At 37.5% G+C, this 24,051-nt stretch overlaps 1 protein-coding gene across 3 annotated transcripts in view; it reads left to right on the top strand.

Moving 5' to 3' along the window:
* The window catches only part of LOC117340170 (cystathionine beta-synthase-like), a 33,538-nt gene extending 13,755 nt beyond the window's left edge, over positions 1-19,783 (top strand). The window contains exons 10-18 of one of the 3 annotated variants that reach the window (XM_033901930.1): positions 1,217-1,301; positions 2,422-2,533; positions 2,917-2,997; positions 3,758-3,763; positions 7,184-7,192; positions 12,474-12,608; positions 12,924-13,032; positions 13,668-13,752; positions 15,733-19,783. In XM_033901930.1, coding sequence (XP_033757821.1) covers positions 1,217-1,301; positions 2,422-2,533; positions 2,917-2,997; positions 3,758-3,763; positions 7,184-7,192; positions 12,474-12,608; positions 12,924-13,032; positions 13,668-13,752; positions 15,733-15,836 — 726 coding nt within the window. In that variant the 3' untranslated portion in view covers positions 15,837-19,783. The remainder of the gene's footprint in view (positions 1-1,216; positions 1,302-2,421; positions 2,534-2,916; positions 2,998-3,757; positions 3,764-7,183; positions 7,193-12,473; positions 12,609-12,923; positions 13,033-13,667; positions 13,753-15,732) is intronic. The other 2 variants (XM_033901931.1, XM_033901932.1) reach the window with 2 other exon arrangements.
* Positions 19,784-24,051: the final 4,268 nt, after the last annotated feature.

The raw sequence follows: 24,051 nt of genomic DNA on the forward strand, positions 1-24,051 counted from the left end.
TTGACTGGTAAGTAAGGTTTGTGTGACTGTGGTAAGTGAGGTTTGTGTGACTGTGGTAAGTAAGGTTTGTGTGACTGTGGTAAGTAAGGTTTGTGTGACTATGGTAAGTGAGGTTTGTGTGTCTGTGGTAAGTGATGTGTGACTGTGGTAAGTAAGGTTTGTGTGACTGTGGTAAGTAAGGTTTGTGTGACTGTGGTAAGTAAGGTTTGTGTGACTATGGTAAGTGAGGTTTGTGTGTCTGTGGTAAGTAAGGTTTGTGTGACTGTGGTAAGTGAGGTTTGTGTGACTGTGGTAAGTAAGGTTTGTGTGACTGTGGTAAGTGAGGTTTGTGTGACTGTGGTAAGTGAGGTTCGTGTGACTGTGGTAAGTGAGGTTTGTGTGTCTGTGGTAAGTGAGGTTTGTGTGAATGTGGTAAGTGAGGTTTGTGTGTCTGTGGTAAGTAAGGTTTGTGTGACTGTGGTAAGTAAGGTTTGTGTGACTGTGGTAAGTAAGGTTTGTGTGACTGTGGTAAGTAAGGTTTGTGTGACTGTGGTAAGTAAGGTTTGTGTGACTGTGTTAAGTAAGGTTTGTGTGACTGTGGTAAGTAAGGTTTGTGTGACTGTGGTAAGTAAGGTTTGTGTGACTGTGGTAAGTAAGGTTTGTGTGACTGTGGTAAGTAAGGTTTGTGTGACTGTGGTAAGTAAGGTTTGTGTGTCTGTGGTAAGTAAGGTTTGTGTGACTGTGGTAAGTGAGGTTTGTGTGACTGTGGTAAGTGAGGTTTGTGTGAATGTGGTAAGTGATGTGTGACTGTGGTAAGTGAGGTTTGTGTGAATGTGGTAAGTAAGGTTTGTGTGACTGTGGTAAGTGAGGTTTGTGTGACTGTGGTAAGTGAGGTTCGTGTGAATGTGGTAAGTCAGGTTTGTGTGAATTTGGTAAAACGATATTGGTCGTAGACAGATTTTAACCTTAGCCATTCTCATATCGCACTCCATAAGGTTGAACTTATTTGACCAGAGTTGTTCGTTGTTGAAACAAGAAGGGACCTGGTGATTTTATATGTTGTTTTCAGATGAGTCTTTATAAAGACTTCCTAGTCAAGCATTAGCATCTGCAGGTCCGTCAAGATATATCAGTTGATACTACTAGAAAATGAAATTTGGTTTTAAAAAAAATGAAAAAGTTTTGTTTTCTGTTCTTTTCAATAGTTACCGTTCAATTGCCATTTGTTTTTTTTCAGCTGGTAGATAAGTGGTACAAGACCATGGACAAAGAATCCTTTACGATGTCACGACGTCTCATTAGAGAGGAGGGCCTTCTCTGTGGTAAGTACAATGTCACGACATCTCATCAGAGAGGAGGACCTTCTCTGTGGTAAGTACAATGTCACGACGTCTCATTAGAGAGGAGGGCCTTCTCTGTGGTAAGTACACTGTCACGACGTGTCATCAGAGAGGAGGACCTTCTCTGTGGTAAGTACAATGTCACAACGTCTCATCAGAGAGGAGGGCCTTCTCTGTGGTAAGTACAATGTCACGACGTGTCATCAGAGAGGAGGGCCTTCTCTGTGGTAAGTACAATGTCACACCGTGTCATCAGAGAGGAGGGCCTTCTCTGTGGTAAGAACAGTGTCACGACGTCTCATCAGAGAGGAGGACCTTCTCTGTGGTAAGTACAGTGTCACGACGTCCCATCAGAGAGGAGGACCTTCTCTGTGGTAAGTACAATGTCACGAGGTCTCATCAGAGAGGAGGGCCTTCTCTGTGGTAAGTACAGTGTCACGACGTCCCATCAGAGAGGAGGGCCTTCTCTGTGGTAAGTACAATGTCACGACGTGTCATCAGAGAGGAGGGCCTTCTCTGTGGTAAGTACAATGTCACGACGTGTCATCAGAGAGGAGGGCCTTCTCTGTGGTAAGTACAATGTCACGACGTGTCATCAGAGAGGAGGGCCTTCTCTGTGGTAAGTACAATGTCACGACGAGTCATCAGAGAGGAGGGCCTTCTCTGTGGTAAGTAAAGTGTCACGACGTGTCATCAGAGAGGAGGGCCTTCTCTGTGGTAAGTAAAGTGTCACGACGTGTCATCAGAGAGGAGGGCCTTCTCTGTGGTAAGTACAATGTCACGACGTGTCATCAGAGAGGAGGACCTTCTCTGTGGTAAGTACAGTGTCACGACGTCTCATCAGAGAGGAGGACCTTCTCTGTGGTAAGTACAGTGTCACGACGTGTCATCAGAGAGGAGGACCTTCTCTGTGGTAAGTAGTGTCACGACGTCTCATCAGAGAGGAGGACCTTCTCTGTGGTAAGTACAATGTCACGACGTGTCATCAGAGAGGAGGACCTTCTCTGTGGTAAGTTTTTGAATTAAGTTGTATGTTTATAACAGTAAATTCTAGGTGATATATAGACAGTGTATATACTATGTCCCATGTTTACTGTTGTAGGTGGAAGTTCAGGAGCCTCTATGTACACCGCCATTAAGGCCATCAAGGATTTCGGACTGAAGGAAGGGCAGAAATGTGTGGTCGTCCTGGCCGATTCTGTCCGTAACTACATGTAAGTATTGTGTACTGTCCTCTCATACAAGGTTTATCTTTACACAAACAGTGTATGTTATAATGTGTAGGAGTGTCATTGCAACATTTCTAGACAAACAGGTCTCTTTGTCAAGCTTTGACTGACTGATATAAAATCATATTTATGTAAAGACATTGTTGATCGGTTTAGGGAAAGACAAGTAATCCAGAGGTTCTGGGTGTGATCCCTAGGTGAGGCGTTGAAATACAAAGTGTGAATGTCATTTTTACGTATCAGTGATAAGTGTTGTGTGAGAAGGGAGGGAAGTTAAGAGGATTTGTATTGTCTGTTAAAATAAACAGTTGGAGGTTTATATTGTTATAGACCACATATGAACAGCGCTGCTATTTGATTGGTTGTAGGACCAAGTTCCTCAGTGATGATTGGATGAGTCAGAGAGACTTCCTGGAGACAGAGAAGAAGGTAGCTCCCACTGATGGCAAGTAAGTGTTGGTCACATGACACCAGGACAACATTTGTATACATTTACATGACACCATGGTATTCTAAATTAAGGTTTTAGATGATGCGATATAGTTTACACATTTTTTGTTACTTTGAGGAATAAATAATGTGTTGGTTGGAGTTGATTTCCTTCAATAAGATACATGTGTCCCAAATAGAAGTCAGAAGAGCATTAGACAATGTTTCCTCGGTGATCTGAGTGTTTAATCCCTACACTTGACGGTTTGTGTTTCTCATGGATGCTGAGATCACAGATAATCATGGTTGTTGTGGTTGTGTCCTTAAGCAAGCTGCTTTACTCTATTTGCTCTGGAAAGCATGTAGAAGGCCTTTTGTATGTTGCTCAGTGAGGTAGTCACCAACTACTACAAGGAGACTCCACCTTACTGTTCGTAGCACGTTAAATACAGCAAACAAACAATTGAGGAAATTTCTTGTTGGAATGTAAAAAGTTGAAAGTCCTTATGATAATCATGGTGTCCATTCCTTGGGGTTCCGGTGGGTTTGGCGCAATCTTTCTCCTGTGTACACTAGAAGCCACTATCAAAGGAATTTTCTAGAATAACTTGTCCTTTGTGATAGAGTGGTTACCTGTCTGTTACTTGTCTGATTGTCTGTTACACCAATTGTCTGGTCCCAGCATCCTGTTGTTTCGTCCATAGCATTGATTCTGTATTGATTATAATTAAATATCAGATTGAGGATGTGTGGTAATATCTTGTTTTTTTTTCCTGACAGTAACGGGTAAATAAACACTTTTTTCATTAATTAACAAATCACATTTTAGTTTGCTGTGACACCTGTATATATCTGTTCTGCTTTCTGTAATCTTGTCCCTTTCGTCTCCCTGTAGTACAATGTTGTTGTAAGACAATAAGTCCAGTTAGTCTCCCTGTAGTACAATGTTGTTGTAAGACAATAAGTCCAGTTAGTCCAATTTTATCGATTTCGATGATGATTCTGTTCTACACGTCACAAGGTCAGGGTGACAGATACTACACCTCACACAGAGTGATGCAGTTAATTTTTTATTTGCTCAATATTTTAAAGATAAAATAAGTGCAAACTTTTGTTGGATGGAAAAAACATAAAATATATAAATGTTTGGTGTTAAAATACAAAAACAGACAATTTTTAATAAATATTACAATTGTAATTAAATTGTCCAATATGCCATTATTCTGGCTTTGTATAACTGGACCAGTTAGCTCCTCTTTAGAGTTTTATGTGGGTGATATATACAAGCATGTTGGGTAATCAAAACGAGGACTAACTTTGATTCCAGTGACCAAGTTATTTATAGTCATGCTTTTCAATGCTTATTTCTAGATAGAAGACAACTATTGCATGTGGTTACACTGCTTGGGATGGCAGAGAGTCCAAAAACTTATTTCATGTTTTAAAGTGTAATGAAACACTGAGAAATGTTTGATACCATGTTACTATTATTAGACTTGGGTAATACTGTGTTACTATTATTAGACTTGGGTAATACTGTGTTACTATTATTAGACTTTGGTAATACTGTGTTACTATTATCAGACTTGGGTAATACTGTGTTACTATTATTAGACTTGGGTGATACCATGTTACTATTATCAGACTTGGGTAATACTGTGTTACTATTATTAGCTCACCTGGTCCGAAGGACCAAGGTGAGCTTATGCCATACCGTTGCGTCCGTCGTCCGTCGTCCGTCCGTCCGTCTGTCGTCCGTCGTCCGTCGTCCGTCCGTCCGTCAACAATTGACTTCTTCTTCATAACCACACATCAGAATTTGACCAAATTTGGTCAGAAGCATCCCTATGGGTAGGGGACTCAAAATTGTACAAATGATGGGGCTGACCCCCTGGGGGCCTCTGGGGCGGGGCCAAAAGGGGTCATTTTTGCGCTATTGATATAAACGACTTCTTCTCTGAAACCAAGCAATGGCTATCACTCATATTTGCCTGGTAGCATCACTATGGGGTGGGGATTCAAAATTGTACAAATGATGGGGCTGACCCCCCAGGGGCCTGAGGGGTGGGGCCAAATGTGGTCAATCTGGCTATATTGATATAAACGACTTCTTCTCTCAAACCAAGCAATGGCTATCGCTCATATTTGCCTGGTAGCATCATTATGGGGTGGGGATTCAAAATTGTACAAATGATGGGGCTGACCCCCCGGGGGCCTGAGGGGTGGGGCTGAATGTGGTCAATTTGGCTATATTGATATAAATGACTTCTTCTCTGAAACCGAGCAATGCCTGTCACTAATATTTGTCTGGTAGCATCACTATGTGGTGGGCATTCAAAATTGTACAAATAATTGGGCTGACCCCCCCAGGGGGCTGAGGGGCGGGGCCAAATGTGGTCAATTGGGCTATATTGATATAAACGACTTCTTCTCTGAAACCGAGCAATGGATATCGCTCATATTTGCCTGGTAGCACCTACTTGGGGTAGAAATTCAAAATTGTACAAATGGTGGGGCTGACCCCCCGGGGGGCTGAGGGACGGGGCCAAACAGGGTCAATTTGGCTAAATTGATATAAACAACTTCTCCTCTTAAACTAAGCAATGGATATCTCTCATATTTGCCTGGTAGCACCTACTTGAGGTAGGAATTCAAAATTGTACAAATGGTGGGGCTGACCCCCTGGGGGTCTTAGGGGCATGGCCAAAAAGGGCCCGTTTGGCTTGATTGATATAAACGACTTCTCCTCTGAAACCAAGCAATGGATATTGCTCATATTTGCCTGGTAGCACCCCCTTGGGGTAAGGATTCAAAATTGTACAAATGACGGGGCTGACCACCTTGGGGCTGAGGGGCAGGGCCAAAAGGGGCCAGTTTGGCTAAATTGTTATAAACAACTTCTCCTCTGAAACTAAGCAATGGATATCTCTCATATTTGCCTGGTAGCACCTACTTGAGGTAGGAATTCAAAATTGTACAAATGGTGGGGCTGACCCCCTGGGGGTCTTAGGGGCATGGCCAAAAAGGGCCCGTTTGGCTTGATTGATATAAACGACTTCTCCTCTGAAACCAAGCAATGGATATTGCTCATATTTGCCTGGTAGCACCCCCTTGGGGTAAGGATTCAAAATTGTACAAATGACGGGGCTGACCACCTTGGGGCTGAGGGGCAGGGCCAAAAGGGGCCAGTTTGGCTAAATTGTTATAAACAACTTCTCCTCTGAAACTAAGCAATGAATATCTCTCATAATTGACTGGTAGCATCCCCTTGGGGTAGGGATTCAAAATTGTACAAATGATGGGGCTGACCCCACTGGGGGCTGAGGGGCGGGCCAGAAGGTGTCAATTTGCCTAAATTGATATAAACAACTTCTTCTCTGAAACTAAGCAATGGATATCGCTCATATTCGCCTGGTAGCATCCCCTTGGGGTAGAGATTCAAAATTGTACAATTGGTGGGGCTGACCCCCCGGGGGGCTGAGGGGCGGGCCAAAAGGGATCAATTTGGCTAAATTGATATTTTTAGAATTACAATAAAACCAATGTTCATGTACGTCCATATAAAATGCTTATGATATATTGACATAGCAATACCAGTGACAAATATACTTAAGCATAGTTCTCTTGTTTCATATCTCATGAAACCAGGTGAGCGATACAGGCCCTCTGGACCTCTTGTTAGACTTGGGTAATACTGTGTCACTATTATTAGACTTGGGTAATACTGTGTTACTATTATTAGACTGGGGTAATACTGTGTTACTATTATCAGACTTGGGTAATACTGTGTTACTATTATTAGACTTGGGTGATACTGTGTTACTATTATTAGACTGGGGTGATACCATGTTACTATTATCAGACTTGGGTGATACTGTGTTACTATTATCAGACATGGGTAATACTGTGTTACTATTTTTAGACTTGGGTAATACTGTGTTACTATTATTAGACTTGGGTAATACTGTGTTACTATTATCAGACTTTGGTAATACTGTGTTACTATTATCAGACTTGGGTAATACTGTGTTACTATTTTTAGACTTGGGTAATACTGTGTTACTATTATTAGACATGGGTGATACTGTGTTACTATTATCAGACTTGGGTAATACTGTGTTACTTCATGAAAATCATCCAGTATCAATCTTGACTGTCATGAAGTGGATATTGCTACTAAATAGTAATATTATTTTTACTTTAAAGTTGTCCCTGGTATGTATATAATATTGACATTCTTTTATTGTGTTGCTTCAAGCTTCATAATCACTTTTATAATAAATCTATTGTTTTGGTTATCAAGTATAACATCTGATCATGTGTTCAACATTATAGTTACTTTATCCCTATATCACATCCTGTCTGAAGGGCATGTCGGTTGATGCCAGGATACTGTGTTCATCATTTTTCTGTCTAGTGTCAGGTTTTATCTTTAAATGACCTTGACCTACTTTCAAGATAACAGTTAAATGTGTTAAGTTACATTGGGTTATGATTTTGGACCAGTAGTATGCTGGGACAGAAGGCTACAAGGTCTGTTCAAATAAATGACCAAAAAAGGGACCACATGTGGGATTTTCCAAAAGTGTAATGATAATAAAAAAAGCGAAGATAATGAATGACCTTTTTTTTGTATCAAGGTCACAGAGGTCAACTGTGCTAAAATCTTTAAAATAAATTTTGCTTAAATATCAAAGTTCCCAATATTCCTTAAATAGGTAGAATTTAATTCTGAGTTCCACATAATGTATCTTCTTTATCTCCAGCCAGTCACATTATACAATATTAATATCAAGTATTTTATACAATATCAACATACAGTATCTGCTACAATGTAAATCTGACATTGTATGATATAACCTCTACATTGTAAACCTGACATTGTATGATACAACCTCTACATTGTATGATATATAACCTCTACATTGTATGATATATAACCTCTACATTGTATGATAAAAAACCTCTACATTGTATGATATACAACCTCTACATTGTATGATACAACCTCTACAGTGTAAACCTGACATTGTATGATACAACCTCTACAGTGTATGATACAACCTCTACATTGTATGATACAACCTCTACAGTGTAAACCTGACATTGTATGATATTACCTCTACATTGTAAACCTGACATTGTATGATATACAACCTCTACATTGTATGATACAACCTCTACAGTGTAAACCTGACATTGTATGATACAACCTCTACAGTGTAAACCTGACATTGTATGATACAACCTCTACATTGTAAACCTGACATTGTATGATACAACCTCTACAGTGTATGATATATAACCTCTACAGTGTATGATATACAACCTCTACATTGTATGATATATAACCTCTACAGTGTAAATCTGACATTGTATGATACAACCTCTACATTGTATGATATACAACCTCTACAGTGTAAACCTGACATTGTATGATATACAACCTCTACAGTGTAAACCTGACATTGTATGATACAACCTCTACATTGTATGATACAACCTCTACATTGTATGATACAACCTCTACATTGTATGATACAACCTCTACATTGTATGATACAACCTCTACATTGTATGATACAACCTCTACAGTGTAAACCTGACATTGTATGATACAACCTCTACAGTGTAAACCTGACATTGTATGATATTACCTCTACATTGTAAATCTGACATTGTATGATACAACCTCTACAGTGTATGATACAACCTCTACAGTGTATGATATACAACCTCTACAGTGTAAACCTGACATTGCATGATATTACCTCTACATTGTAAATCTGACATTGTATGATACAACCTCTACATTGTATGATACAACCTCTACATTGTATGATACAACCTCTACAGTGTAAACCTGACATTGTATGATACAACCTCTACATTGTAAACCTGACATTGTATGATACAACCTCTACATTGTAAACCTGACATTGTATGATACAACCTCTACAGTGTATGATATATAACCTCTACAGTGTATGATATACAACCTCTACATTGTATGATATATAACCTCTACAGTGTAAATCTGACATTGTATGATACAACCTCTACATTGTATGATATACAACCTCTACAGTGTAAACCTGACATTGTATGATATACAACCTCTACAGTGTAAACCTGACATTGTATGATACAACCTCTACATTGTATGATACAACCTCTACATTGTATGATACAACCTCTACAGTGTAAACCTGACATTGTATGATACAACCTCTACAGTGTAAACCTGACATTGTATGATACAACCTCTACAGTGTAAACCTGACATTGTATGATATTACCTCTACATTGTAAATCTGACATTGTATGATACAACCTCTACAGTGTATGATACAACCTCTACAGTGTATGATATACAACCTCTACAGTGTAAACCTGACATTGTATGATATTACCTCTACATTGTAAATCTGACATTGTATGATACAACCTCTACATTGTATGATACAACCTCTACAGTGTATGATATACAACCTCTACAGTGTATGATATACAACCTCTACAGTGTATGATATACAACCTCTACAGTGTAAACCTGACATTGTATGATATACAACCTCTACGGTGTAAACCTGACATTGTATGATACAACCTCTTCAGTGTATGATACAACCTCTACATTGTATGATACAACCTCTACAGTGTAAACCTGACATTGTATGATACAACCTCTACAGTGTAAACCTGACATTGTATGATACAACCTCTACATTGTATGATATACAACCTCTACATTGTATGATACAACCTCTACAGTGTATGATATACAACCTCTACAGTGTATGATATACAACCTCTACAGTGTATGATATACAACCTCTACAGTGTAAACCTGACATTGTATGATACAACCTCTACAGTGTAAACCTGACATTGTATGATACAACCTCTACAGTGTATGATACAACCTCTACAGTGTATGATATACAACCTCTACAGTGTATGATATACAACCTCTACAGTGTATGATACAACCTCTACAGTGTATGATATACAACCTCTACAGTGTATGATATACAACCTCTACAGTGTATGATACAACCTCTACAGTGTATGATATACAACCTCTACAGTGTATGATACAACCTCTACAGTGTATGATATACAAACTCTACAGTGTAAACCTGACATTGTATGATACAACCTCTACAGTGTATGATATACAACCTCTACATTGTATGATATACAACCTCTACAGTGTAAACCTGACATTGTATGATACAACCTCTACATTGTATGATATACAACCTCTACAGTGTATGATATACAACCTCTACATTGTATGATATACAACCTCTACAGTGTAAACCTGACATTGTATGATACAACCTCTACAGTGTAAACCTGACATTGTATGATACAACCTCTACAGTGTATGATATACAACCTCTACATTGTATGATATACAACCTCTACATTGTATGATACAACCTCTACATTGTATGATACAACCTCTACAGTGTAAACCTGACATTGTATGATACAACCTCTACAGTGTATGATATACAACCTCTACATTGTATGATATACAACCTCTACAGTGTATGATATACAACCTCTACATTGTATGATACAACCTCTACAGTGTAAACCTGACATTGTATGATACAACCTCTACATTGTATGATATACAACCTCTACATTGTATGATATACAACCTCTACAGTGTAAACCTGACATTGTATGATACAACCTCTACATTGTATGATATACAACCTCTACAGTGTAAACCTGACATTGTATGATACAACCTCTACATTGTATGATATACAACCTCTACAGTGTATGATATACAACCTCTACAGTGTATGATATACAACCTCTACATTGTATGATATACAACCTCTACATTGTATGATACAACCTCTACATTGTATGATATACAACCTCTACATTGTATGATACAACCTCTACAGTGTATGATATACAACCTCTACAGTGTATGATATACAACCTCTACAGTGTATGATATACAACCTCTACAGTGTAAACCTGACATTGTATGATACAACCTCTACAGTGTAAACCTGACATTGTATGATACAACCTCTACAGTGTAAACCTGACATTGTATGATACAACCTCTACAGTGTATGATATATAACCTCTACAGTGTATGATATACAACCTCTACATTGTATGATATACAACCTCTACATTGTATGATACAACCTCTACAGTGTAAACCTGACATTGTATGATACAACCTCTACATTGTATGATATACAACCTCTACAGTGTAAACCTGACATTGTATGATATACAACCTCTACATTGTATGATATATAACCTCTACATTGTATGATATACAACCTCTACAGTGTAAACCTGACATTGTATGATATATAACCTCTACATTGTATGATATACAACCTCTACATTGTATGATATACAACCTCTACAGTGTAAACCTGACATTGTATGATACAACCTCTACAGTGTAAACCTGACATTGTATGATACAACCTCTACAGTGTAAACCTGACATTGTATGATACAACCTCTACATTGTAAATCTAACGTTGTATGATATATCCTCAATCTGTGTCGGTGAAAGACAAAGGTAGATAACTCTTGAATAGTACCTGGCAGTCCTCAATACAACAGTGATAGGGGAAACATTCTATGAATCTTTTTAATCACTATTTAATAATGATCATACTTTTATTAATTTCCACCAGTATCATTTTAATTCATATTAACATTTTCTGGTTTTGGTAGAATACCTTCGTATGGCTGTAGATTTATTACCTCTAGCAGCTTTCAGCCAACATTACCTGGAAACAGACATTTTCTTATTTTCCGCTTTTCCAACCCAGGTAAATTATTGACCAGCCCCTCTCCTTCATCAGTACTGACAATAACCTTATTATTTTATCACACCAGACATGGTCACGGTTTAATTTTCTGTCTGCCACATCTTAGTGAGGGGGGCAGGTCAACATCATTCATCATCTAGTGCAGAAATAATAACAGGTCTTATTTTGTGTATTCACATCATCAACATCAGAAATAATATCAGGTTTTATTTTGTGTATATTCACATCATGAACATCAGAAATAATAACAGGTTTTAATTTGTGTATTCACATCATCAAGATCAGAAATAATAACATCATCATTTTATTCACATCATCAACATCAGCAATAATAACATGCTTTATTCACATCATCAACAAACTTATTTCAGGTGACTAATTACACTTTATGATAGTATCAAAAGCTTGTGATAAATTTGTTTAGAACATTTAAAACAGATGATGAAATAAGATTTTTAGAAAGGACACAAATACTTTACTTATACTAAAGATCGGTAAACTAGAGTATTTTAACATGACATGTTGTACTCCGAAAATTATTTTTACAGATGTGTGTGCAAAATGATTTTTCACAAGTTTGAACTTTCTGAGGTTGTAGATTCGAACTACAAATTTATAAAGATAATCTCAGATTATAAGAAAGTAATTTGTGTTTATAGGTGGTGGGACATGAATGTTAGTGCCTTGGACCTTCGAGCTCCACTGACCGTGACCCCCACCGTGACCATCCAGGACACACTGGACTTACTTAACCGTGAAGGGTTTGACCAGGTACCTGTGGTCAGTGATTCAGGGTAAGATGTCTTCATGATACTCAACAGTTTCTTAGTGACAATATTTGTTACTATTACAGTTTCTTAGGGACAATATCTGTTACTATTTAAGTTTCTTAGGGACAATATCTGTTACTATTTAAGTTCTACTGAACAGAAATTGACATGAGTAAAATTGTGAAAAAATGATGATTTGAAAATAACATTTAGGAAATTCTGCTCCCATTCATAATTTTCATGGAAAACACAAATTTTTGATTAAATTTCTTAGTGACACCTTAAAAATTAAACAAAAATAAAGCAACCTGTCTAAAATGTCATCTTATTTACCTTCAGCGATATCATGGGGATGGTAACCGTTGGTAACATGATGGCACAGGTCGTCAAGTCAAAGGTCAAACCTGCTGAACCTATATCTCAAGTGATGTACAAGCAATTCAAGAAGGTAGGTGTCAAAACTCTTAGAACTAATGTACCAGAAACTATAAGTACCCACGTTCTGAACCAATGTACCAGAAACTAGTACCCTTGACCTGAACCATTGTACCAGAAACTAGTACTCTGGAACTAAACCAATGTACCAGAAACTATCTGAAACTAGTACTCGCGGTCTGAAAGAATGTACCAGAAACTAGTACCCGCGGTCTGAACCAATTTACACCCAGAAACTATCTGAATTCTGCTTATTTGCATATGGAAGTTTTGAAAATAGATGCATTTTTGGGGAGTTATTTTCAAAAAATGTGGTGATCTATGTTTCTATAAAATGTGATTTCAATTTTAAACTACTAACTAATCAATTTTGATCATGTTCTGTTTGACTGGTTATGTTGGCATGTACATCTAGGATTAGGAGCCAAACCCCAACTCCACCTATTTACATACTCCGCTTATTTGCATAGTTCACCTGGAAAAAACATGGAAACAAGTGGATTCCTCTATAAACAAGTTTTTCATTAAGTAAATGTATTTATTACATAGTCACCTAGTTACCCATATTTTTTCATATCCTGTCTCTAGAGTAAAATATCCTGTAGCAAGGAAGTCATGGTAAATATGACTGATAACTCTGTTTTTCAGGTGAAGATGGACATCTCCCTCGGTCAGCTGTCCCGGATGTTGGACACTGATCACTTCGTCCTTGTAGTCCACGACCAGCGCCAGTGTAAGTAGAAATCTTCTGTTTTATCAGTACGTCCAAATTACACCACTACTTCCTAGATTCCTACAACTACTTCCTAGATTCCCACCACTACTTCCTAGATTCCCATCACCACTTCCTAGATTCCCATCACTACTTCCTAGATTCCCACCACTACTTCCTAGATTCCCACAACTACTTCCTAGATTCCCACCACTACTTCCTAGATTCCCACAACTACTTCCTAGATTCCCACCACTACTTCCTAGATTCCCACCACTACTTCCTAGATTCCCACCACTACTTCCTAGATTCCCATCACCACTTCCTAGATTCCCATCACTACTTCCTAGATTCCCACCACTACTTCCTAGATTCCCACAACTACTTCCTAGATTCCCACCACTACTAACTAGATTCCCATCACTACTTCCTAGATTCCCATCACCACTTCCTAGATTCCCACCACTACTTCCAAGATTCCCACCACTACTTCCTAGATTCCCACCACTACTTCCTAGATTCCCACCACTATTTCCTAGATTCCCACCACTACTTCCTAGATTCCCATCACCACTTCCTAGATTCCCACCACTATTTCCTAGATTCCCACAACTACTTCCTAGATTCCCACCACTGCTTCCTAGATTCTCACCACCACTTCCTAGATTCCCACCACTATTTCCTAGATTCCCACAACTACTTCCTAGATTCCCACCACTGCTTCCTAGATTCCCACCACTGCTTCCTAGATTCCCACCACCACTTCCTAGATTCCCACCACCACTTCCTAGATTTCCACCACCACTTCCTAGATTCCCACCACTACTTCCTAGATTCCCATCACTACTTCCTAGATTCCCACAACCACTTCCTAGATTCCCACCACTACTTCCTAGATTCCCACCACCACTTCCTAGATTCCCACAACCACTTCCTAGATTCCCACAAACCACTTCCTAGATTCCCACCACTACTTCCTAGATTCCCACCACTATTTCCTAGATTCCCACAACTACTTCCTAGATTCCTACAACTACTTCCTAGATTCCCACCATAATTGACAACAATTTCCACATAATACATATATTTTTGTCTTAATATCACAAGCCCTAGTGCTTCCATAACTGCAACAGATCTCCTCGAAATCCTGTATACTTTCAGGGTTTATAACAGAACTCTGCAAAGTCTCTTACCATTCAGTAGTACTTGATAGATCTCCAAAACATCAATTATCATCCAAAAACTTTTAAAAATCACAAAACCTTCGGTAGTTGATTTAGATCTCTTGAAAATCACAGAACCTTAAATAGTTGATTTAGATCTCTTGAAAATCACAGAACCTTTAATAGTTAATTTAGATCTCTTGAAAATCACAAAACCTTTAATTAATAGTTGATTTAGATCTCTTGAAAATCACAAAAACTTTCAGAGTTGATTTAGATATCTTGAAAATCACAAAATATTCCAGAGTTGTTTTAGATCTCTTGGGAGTCACAAAACATTCCACAGTTGATTTAGATCTCTTGAAAATCCCAACACCTTCCAGAATTGATTTCGATCTCTTGAGAATCACAAACCTTCAGTACTTGATTTAGATCTCTTGAGAATCATAAACCTTCGACAGTTGACTAAGATCTCCTCAGAATCAAAATCTGTCGATAGTTGGCTAAGATCTCTTGAGAATCATAAAACCTTCAATAGTTGATTAAGATCTCTTGAAAATCACAAAACCTTCGATAGTTGATTTAGATCTCTTGAGAGTCACAAAACCTTTCATAGTTGATTTAGATCTCTTGAGAATCTCTAATTCTTCGGTAGTTGATTTAAATCTCCTCTTGAGAATCACAAAATTTTATGAAAAGTCCTCAGCTATTTCTGTCAGCATAACCTGTGGGGTATAAGACACATTTCACAGTAGAAATCCAAATCTTTACTAACATGAATGTCATTGATAGTTTCTATGGCGATGTCTGATAATGGGTCATTTTTTTTTATTAACAGATGAAGGGCCAAGTAAAATGTCCAAGAAGCAGATGATTTTCGGCATAGCAACCCGGATTGACCTTTTGAACTTCATCACTAAGCAACAAACCCAGGAAACATAGAGATATAGAACGGCACAAGTCATTTTAGAAATGACGTATAATCTGGAGGGTGTGACTCGTCCATTTATTACGCTCCATACCTGTTGAAAAATAACTATAATTATCAAGTAAATAGTGGTGTACTGTATTTCTGGGAACAAGGAAAATTTAGCTACTGCTTTATATTAATTTTGTAAGCCATTACTATAATAACATAAATAAGAGATCATAGATATACAAGGTATATATATATATATAAAGTTGTAAAGAGGTTCCAATCACCAAAGCAATTACTAATTAATTCCAACCTTAATGGGTTAAGAAACTCTAATAAAATGTTATCTCCAGAGAAAAAGATTTCCAGTTGAATGTCAGACCTACATTTCAGCTCATAAGAGTTATCCCCCCTGTAAGCGGTTATATATTAAATGTAATCACAGGTACATGTATGTTGGTTTTCAAATTTCCATATTTTGGTGAAATAAAAAATGCTCCCCAAAATAAATTTTTTGATTGTAGTTAAAGTTTCTCCATCAAAATAGGATTCTCCCTGTAACCAATAACATTTACAAAGAATTGTGGCATTTTTTAGTCCTTATTTTTGGAAATAACATTTTTTGAAAAATTACATGTTTTCCTCAAAAAGTCTAAATATTGAGAAAGTTAGCATGGAAGACCATAGTAATTTTTTGCAACAATGCAAATGGTGGCTTATGTCAATTTTCCAGACAATTAGTTAATTATTTCCAGACTGGGTCCCCTCCTTGTTATCTCTTTGTGAAGGTGGAACAGGTTGTGTGTATTGTTGGTATTTAATGTACTTTATATTCAGGAAATAAGCAATTGATACTTAAAGTGCTTAAAATGTAGTTAAAATATTAATGGAATCTTACAATATAGGTATGTTGTATAGCCGATGCCTAATGTATCCCTTGTTGAGGACCAACACACGAACTCTGACTCAAAGTCAGCGTGTGGGTTTACTGTATAGAACAATGAAATGACAATCTTACTGAGTATCAGGCGGATTTATTTATAGACATGGGTTTATTGTCTGGTAAATACGGTAATGTTGGTTTATTATCTGATAAATAAGATAACATGGGTTTGTTATCTGATAAATAAGATAACATGGGTTTATTATCTGATAAATACGGTAACATGGGTTTATTATCTGATAAATACGGTAACATGGGTTTATTGTCTGATAAATACGGTAACATGGGTTTAGTTTCTGATAAATACGGTAACATGGGTTTATTATCTGATAAATACGGTAACATGGGTTTGTTATTTGATAAATACGGTAACATGGGTTTGTTATTTGATAAATACGGTAACATGGGTTTGTTATTTGATAAATACAGTAACATGGGTTTGTTATTTGATAAATACGGTAACATGGGTTTAGTTTCTGATAAATACGGTAAAATGGGTTTATTGTCTGATAAATACGGTAACATGAGTTTGTTATCTGGTAAATATGGTAACATGGGTTTATTGTCTGATAAATAAGATAGCATGGGTTTGTTATCTGATAAATACGGTAACATGGGTTTGTTATCTGATAAATACGGTAACATGGGTTTGTTATCTGATAAATACGGTAACATGGTTTAGTTTCTGATAAATACGGTAACATGGGTTTATTGTCTGATAAATACGGTAACATGGGTTTGTTGTCTGATAAATACGGTAACATGGGTTTGTTGTCTGATAAATACGGTAACATGGGTTTGTTGTCTGATAAATACGGTAACATGGGTTTATTATCTGATAAATACGGTAACATGGGTTTATTATCTGGTAAATACTGTAACATGGGTTTATTATCTGATAAATACGGTAACATGGGTTTATTGTCTGATAAATACGGTAACATGGGTTTGTTATCTGATAAATACGCTAACATGGGTTTATTGTCTGATAAATATGTTACTCTGTGGTTATGTACAATGGAGAGTAAAGGTAGAATGTGGAGGTGGAGTTAAATCAGAGAGTTCAGCTTTTGGTGTTTATTTCACAACATTACAGGACCCTGGTGTTTTAACAGATCTATGTCCGTAGTTATAAGTTCTTAACATCAACACTATAAAGGTCATTAGGGTTAGAAATGTGTTGTTTACCCGGTGTGAGTCGCCAAGTTTATAACTATGGAATCTCTAATCAGTTAGTCACAATACCATCAGCACTTTGTGCAAATATCTTGCAAATATATTTTCCGTAAGAAAGTAAACATTTGTGTATTCGGGTCGATTTGATCACCGGTGACCATATCTTGGATATTGTATATATGAATATTTATGTACATTAGAAGGTCTAATCAGTTCATACTTCCTGGTGTTAATAATGTTTAGACATGAAAATATTAGTCAAGTCACATGACAAATGTTTGTGCAATCATGTGACATATTTTACTGTCCATTCCCATGACAATGTTCATGCCTGGTCACATGACCGATGTTAGTGTCTGGTCATGTGACAACATTTCTTTTTGGTTGCATGACATAGTTTACTGTCCGGTTACATGCAAAACATTTGTCTGTGACATTCTTGTCTGGTCACATGATAAGTGTTTCTTTCCAGTCACATGACAAACGTTTCTTTTCAGTAACATGACAAACATTTCTTTTCAGTCACATGGCATACTTTAATGTCTAGACACATCAGATATCTTAGTGTCTGGTCACATGACATACCTTACTCTCTGTTCTCATGTCAAACGTCTATCTTCAGACGGGTTTGTGCTCTTTTAATGTATACCATTGTCATTGTAAAATAATAGGAAATGAGCATTGTTAGGAGGCAGTGATCCTACTATATCACATAAAACATACCTGGCTCTTTTGTTGTTTCTAGCTATTTAGAGGGTTTAATGGTAAATCGCTTGTGGATACTACATATAAAATAGTTGTAAATTATCAAACATACTGTTGAAGGACACAAAAGTTATTCGGAACTTTTAATACAACTGATAACTAGAGCCAAAATGAGTCATAGCTGTTCCTTCCTTCTAGGACTTGTTTGGGACATCATAACAACTGTTTCATCCTTTAAGAACTCGTTAGTGATGGTTGGGACATTATACAGCTGTTCCATCCTTCTAGCACTCATTGGTGATGGTAGGAACATTATATAGCTGTTCCATGCTTTTAGACTTGTCAGAAATTTAATAACACCTTGGCATGGTTATGACATTTTGATCTTAACTGATTTTTTTAGTGCGTTTGTTTCTTTTTGTTCCGATTTTCAAAGTGCTTTACATGCATCTTGTTTTATTATCAGTAATTTAATTTTGAAGTCGTTTTTTGTTAAATACAATATTTGATGTTTATATGAGGCAACAAAAGTTATCTGCAACTGTAATGACAACAGTCACGTGATACTGTAATGGCACAACAGTCACGAAATACTGACACAACAGTCACGTGATACTGACACAACAGTCACGTGATACTGTAATGACAGAATAGTCATGTGATACTGTAATGACACAACAGTCACGTGATACTGTAATGACACAACAGTCACGTGATACTGTAATGACAGAACAGTCACGTGATACTGTAATGACACAACAGTCACGTGATACTGTAATGACAACAGTCACGTGATACTGTAATGACACAACAGTCACGTGATACTGTAATGACACAACAGTCACGTGATACTGTAATGACAGAACAGTCATGTGATACTGTAATGACACAACAGTCACGTGATACTGTAATGACACAAGTCATGTGATACTGTAATGACACAACAGTCACGTGATACTGTAATGACACAACAGTCATGTGATACTGTAATGGCACAACAGTCACGAAATACTGACACAACAGTCACGTGATACTGTAATGACACAACAGTCATGTGATACTGTAATGACAGAACAGTCACGTGATACTGTAATGACACAACAGTCACGTGATACTGTAATGACAACAGTCACGTGATACTGTAATGACGCAACAGTCACGTGATACTGTATGCACAGTAGTGATCTGTAACGACACAACAGTCACGTGATACTGTAATGACACAAGTCATGTGATACTGTAATGACACAACAGTCACGTGATACTGTAATGACACAAGTCACGTGATACTGTAATGACAGAACAGTCATGTGATACTGTAATGACACAACAGTCACGTGATACTGTAATGACACAAGTCATGTGATACTGTAATGACACAACAGTCACGTGATACTGTAATGACACAACAGTCACGTGATACTGTAATGACACAACAGTCATGTGATACTGTAATGACACAACAGTCATGTGATACTGTATATATATATGTCCTTGTGTGAATCTCATGTTAGTGTTGGGAATAAAATTCTTCTCTTTATAAATCATTTAACGCAATTTAATTGTCAACCTTTATCCTGCAGCTTTCTGATTAAGAATCTCCTGTTTACAACATGATTTACTTTGAATCTCACCTGTTTTAGTTTATTACAAAGATGTCTTTGTTTTTGGAATAAAAGTGCTTGGAATTAAAATGTTGTATCTTTTGTGTTTGTGAAATTGTTTTGGTCCATCACAAGTAATGAACTTTGACCCTTTCCCAAATTAATGTAAATAAATTACATCACGTGACTTGTTTTGAATTTTGTTCACATTAGTTTGCAAACGGAACAAATTATTGTCTTCACAATGGCAGTTATCTGGTGAACAAATTTAAACCAATATAAAACAAGATCCCAGAGGGATTTTGGTGCTCACCATTGAATGATCTTTACAGGTTCCATGTAGGATTGATCTTTTCTCTATTTTTCCCTTCCTCTAACTAATCTGTGTAAATTGAGAAACATCCCTCCAGTACAATGGGAACCTATATATGAAATTTGTGATTTAGCGACAATGGCTGTCGGAAAAGTTTTTTTATGTTGGTCCCAAAATGCAATACGAGGGACCAAGAGGAACCTACATATGAAATCTGAGAATGATTCCTTCAGTACTTTCTGAGAAATGGTGATAACAACCTTCAATGGTCAATATCCAAGATGTCTGCCTGTCGGCCATGTTGTTTTCCAACTGGTTCCAAATTGAAATGTGCATAACTAGGCACCAAGGGGAACCTACATATAAAATTTGAGAAAGATCCCTTCAGTACTTTCTGGGAAATAGCAATAACAAACTTCAATTGTCAAAATCCATGATGGCTTCCTGTCGGCCATGTTGTTTTCAGATTGGTCTCAAAATGCAATATGCATAACTAGGCACCGAGGGGAACCTACATATGAAATTTGAGAAAGATCCCTTCAGTAATTTCTGAGAAATAGCGATAACAAACTTCATTTGTCAAAATCCAAGATGGCTGCCTGTCGGTGATGTTGTTTTCCGAAAGGTCTCAAAATAGAATATGCATAACTAGGCACCAAGGGGAACCTACATATGAAATTTGAGAAAGATCACTTTATCACTTTCTGAGAAATGCGATAACAAACTTCAATTGTCAAAATCCAAGATGGCTGCCGGTTGGCCATGTTGTTTTCCGATAGGTCTCAAAATGCTTTATGCATAACTAAGCACCAAGGGGAACCTGCATATGAAATTTGAGAAAGATCACTTTATTACTTTCTGAGAAATGCGATAACAAACTTCAATTGTCAAAATCCAAGATGGCTGCCTGTCGGCCATGATGTTTTCCGATAGGTCTCAAAATGCTTTATGCATAACTAGGCACCAAGGGGAACCTACAAATGAAATTTGAGAAAGATCCCTTCAGTACTTTCTGAGAAATAGCGATAACAAACTTCAATTGTCAAAATCTGAGATGGCTGCCTGTCAGCCTTGTTTTTTACCGATTGGTCTTAAAATGCAATATGCATAACTAGGCACCAAGGGAAACCTAACATATGAAATTTGAGAAAGATCCCTTCGGTACTTTCTGAGAAATAGCGATAACAAACTTCAATTGTCAAAATCCAAGATGGCTGCCTATCGGCCATGTTGTTTTCCGATTGGTCTCAAAATGCAATATGCATAACTAGGCACCAAGGGGAACCTACATATAAAATTTGAGAAAGATCCCTTCAGTACTTTCTGACAAATAGCGATAACAAACTTCAATTGTCAAAATCCAAGATGGCTGCCTGTCAGCCATGTTGTTTACCGATTGGTCTCAAAATGCAAAATGCATAACTAGGCACCAAGGGAAACCTACATATGAAATTTGAGAAAGATCCCTTCGGTACTTTCTGAGAAATAGCGATAACAAACTTCAATTGTCAAAATCCAAGATGGCTGCCTATCGGCCATGTTGTTTTCCGATTGGTCTCAAAATGCAATATGCATAACGAGGCACCAAGGGGAACCTACATATAAAATTTGAGAAAGATCCCTTCAGTACTTTCTGAGAAATAGCGATAACAAACTTCAATTGTCAAAATCCAAGATGGCTGCCTGTCGGCCATGTTGTTTTCCAATAGGTCTCAAAATGCGATATGCATAACTAGGCACCAAGGGGAACCTACATATGAAATTTGAGAAAGATCCCTTCAGTACTTTCTGAGAAATAGCGATAACAAACTTCAATTGTCAAAATCCAAGATGGCTGCCTGTCGGCCATGTTGTTTTCCAATAGGTCTCAAAATGCGATATGCATAACTAGGCACCAAGGGGAACCTACATATGAAATTTGAGAAAGATCCCTTCAGTACTTTCTGAGAAATAGCGATAACAAGAATTGTTTACGGACGGAGGGACGGACGGACCACGGACCACGGACGCAGGGCGATTTGAATAGCCCACCATCTGATGATGGTGGGCTAAAAATCAGAGACGTAAATTTATATACAGAACAAGCAGGTGTCTTTCGATCCTGACAAACATTGTGCTTAGCTTTAACACAATGTCATTTTGATTACATCTGTACACCATGGTAGGAACACGATCAGAAAGGATAAAAATTGCTCAAAAATTGTAAGATTTATCCCCAAACTTGATGCAGGACAAGAATTACTTTTCTTGAATTATCTAATTCTGTTAAAGTGCTTAATAGTCCATCAAAACTAGAAAGGTCAAAATGGCCTAAAAAGTTATTAAAAATACAGTAAAATAGGCCAGAGACGAAATGACATTAAAAACGAAAAATGTAAATATAAATTAGTACAGTCGTGATAAGTTTTAAATCAAAAAGTTGGTAGGTTACTCCAATATAGTGACACAGACCAAAGATAGTTCAAAATCTTGTATATACTAACAGACTCGAAAAGAGTCTACAGACTTGTCACGCTGTTGTTATAACTTTCTCAGGTTGTAGGTCAATGCAATCCCATAGAACGGGGTAAACAGTAAATGGCTTATTGCACACGCTACACTGAGGCTGGTCCTCGATTGTCTCTATAGCAAGGAGACCATTCGCTGACATTTCATTTGACTGTGGGTAGTTAGCTGTCTACATATTGATTACATCCGTTTTGCCACTGTGATAATAAAAATAGTAACAAACGCCTTAAAATCGGTAAAATGTCCAGGAACCCAGCAAAATATAATACGACAATCTATGAGGCGAGACTATACAGTAGAAGTAGCATTTTTCGAATAGAGAAATGCTCTCGTTACATTGTAAGTTTTAATGTGTTCGAGAGTGAGGCAGATAGCATGGGCTTCTGCAGAGAATATTGAAGCGTCATTAGGAAGTCGGCATCCAAAGGCTGCATTTGTCGTAATCATGGCTGCCGCTAACCTTTGATCGTTCTTGGATCCATCTGCGTACAATGATTGGAAGCCACTGCATTTTGACTGTAGGTCTAAGAATGACAAACGAAAGACATGAGGGTCAGTATCAGATTTAATTGTGTCATGAAGAGGCCAATTTTCGGTACTTTTAAAAGTCCATGGAGGGATTTCGATTGTTCCGCGATTGGTTTGGTTTGGTTTGGGTAGTTTCTAAAAAAAGAGGGCATCTGTATTTCAAACGATGGAATATATTTTGGTTAATTATGAAACAAATCCTTATGATTTGGATCAAATACAAGGGAATAGGCAGGGTTTGATGGATTCCACTTTAATTGAAGTGCATATTGCAGTGAAAGGTTATTGCGACGATTATACAGTGATGGTTCATTTGCCTCTAAATAGAGACTCGCAGATGGTGTGGTTTTGAAGGCTGCAAGAGCGAGTCTCAGACTATACAATAATTTCTGTAACCCAGGTGTTATATATATATATATATGATATATATATAACATAGTATACGTATTGTACGTTGTATAACT

This window comes from Pecten maximus, chromosome 13 (genome assembly GCF_902652985.1).
Source record: "Pecten maximus chromosome 13, xPecMax1.1, whole genome shotgun sequence".
Lineage (NCBI taxonomy): Eukaryota > Metazoa > Mollusca > Bivalvia > Pectinida > Pectinidae > Pecten > Pecten maximus.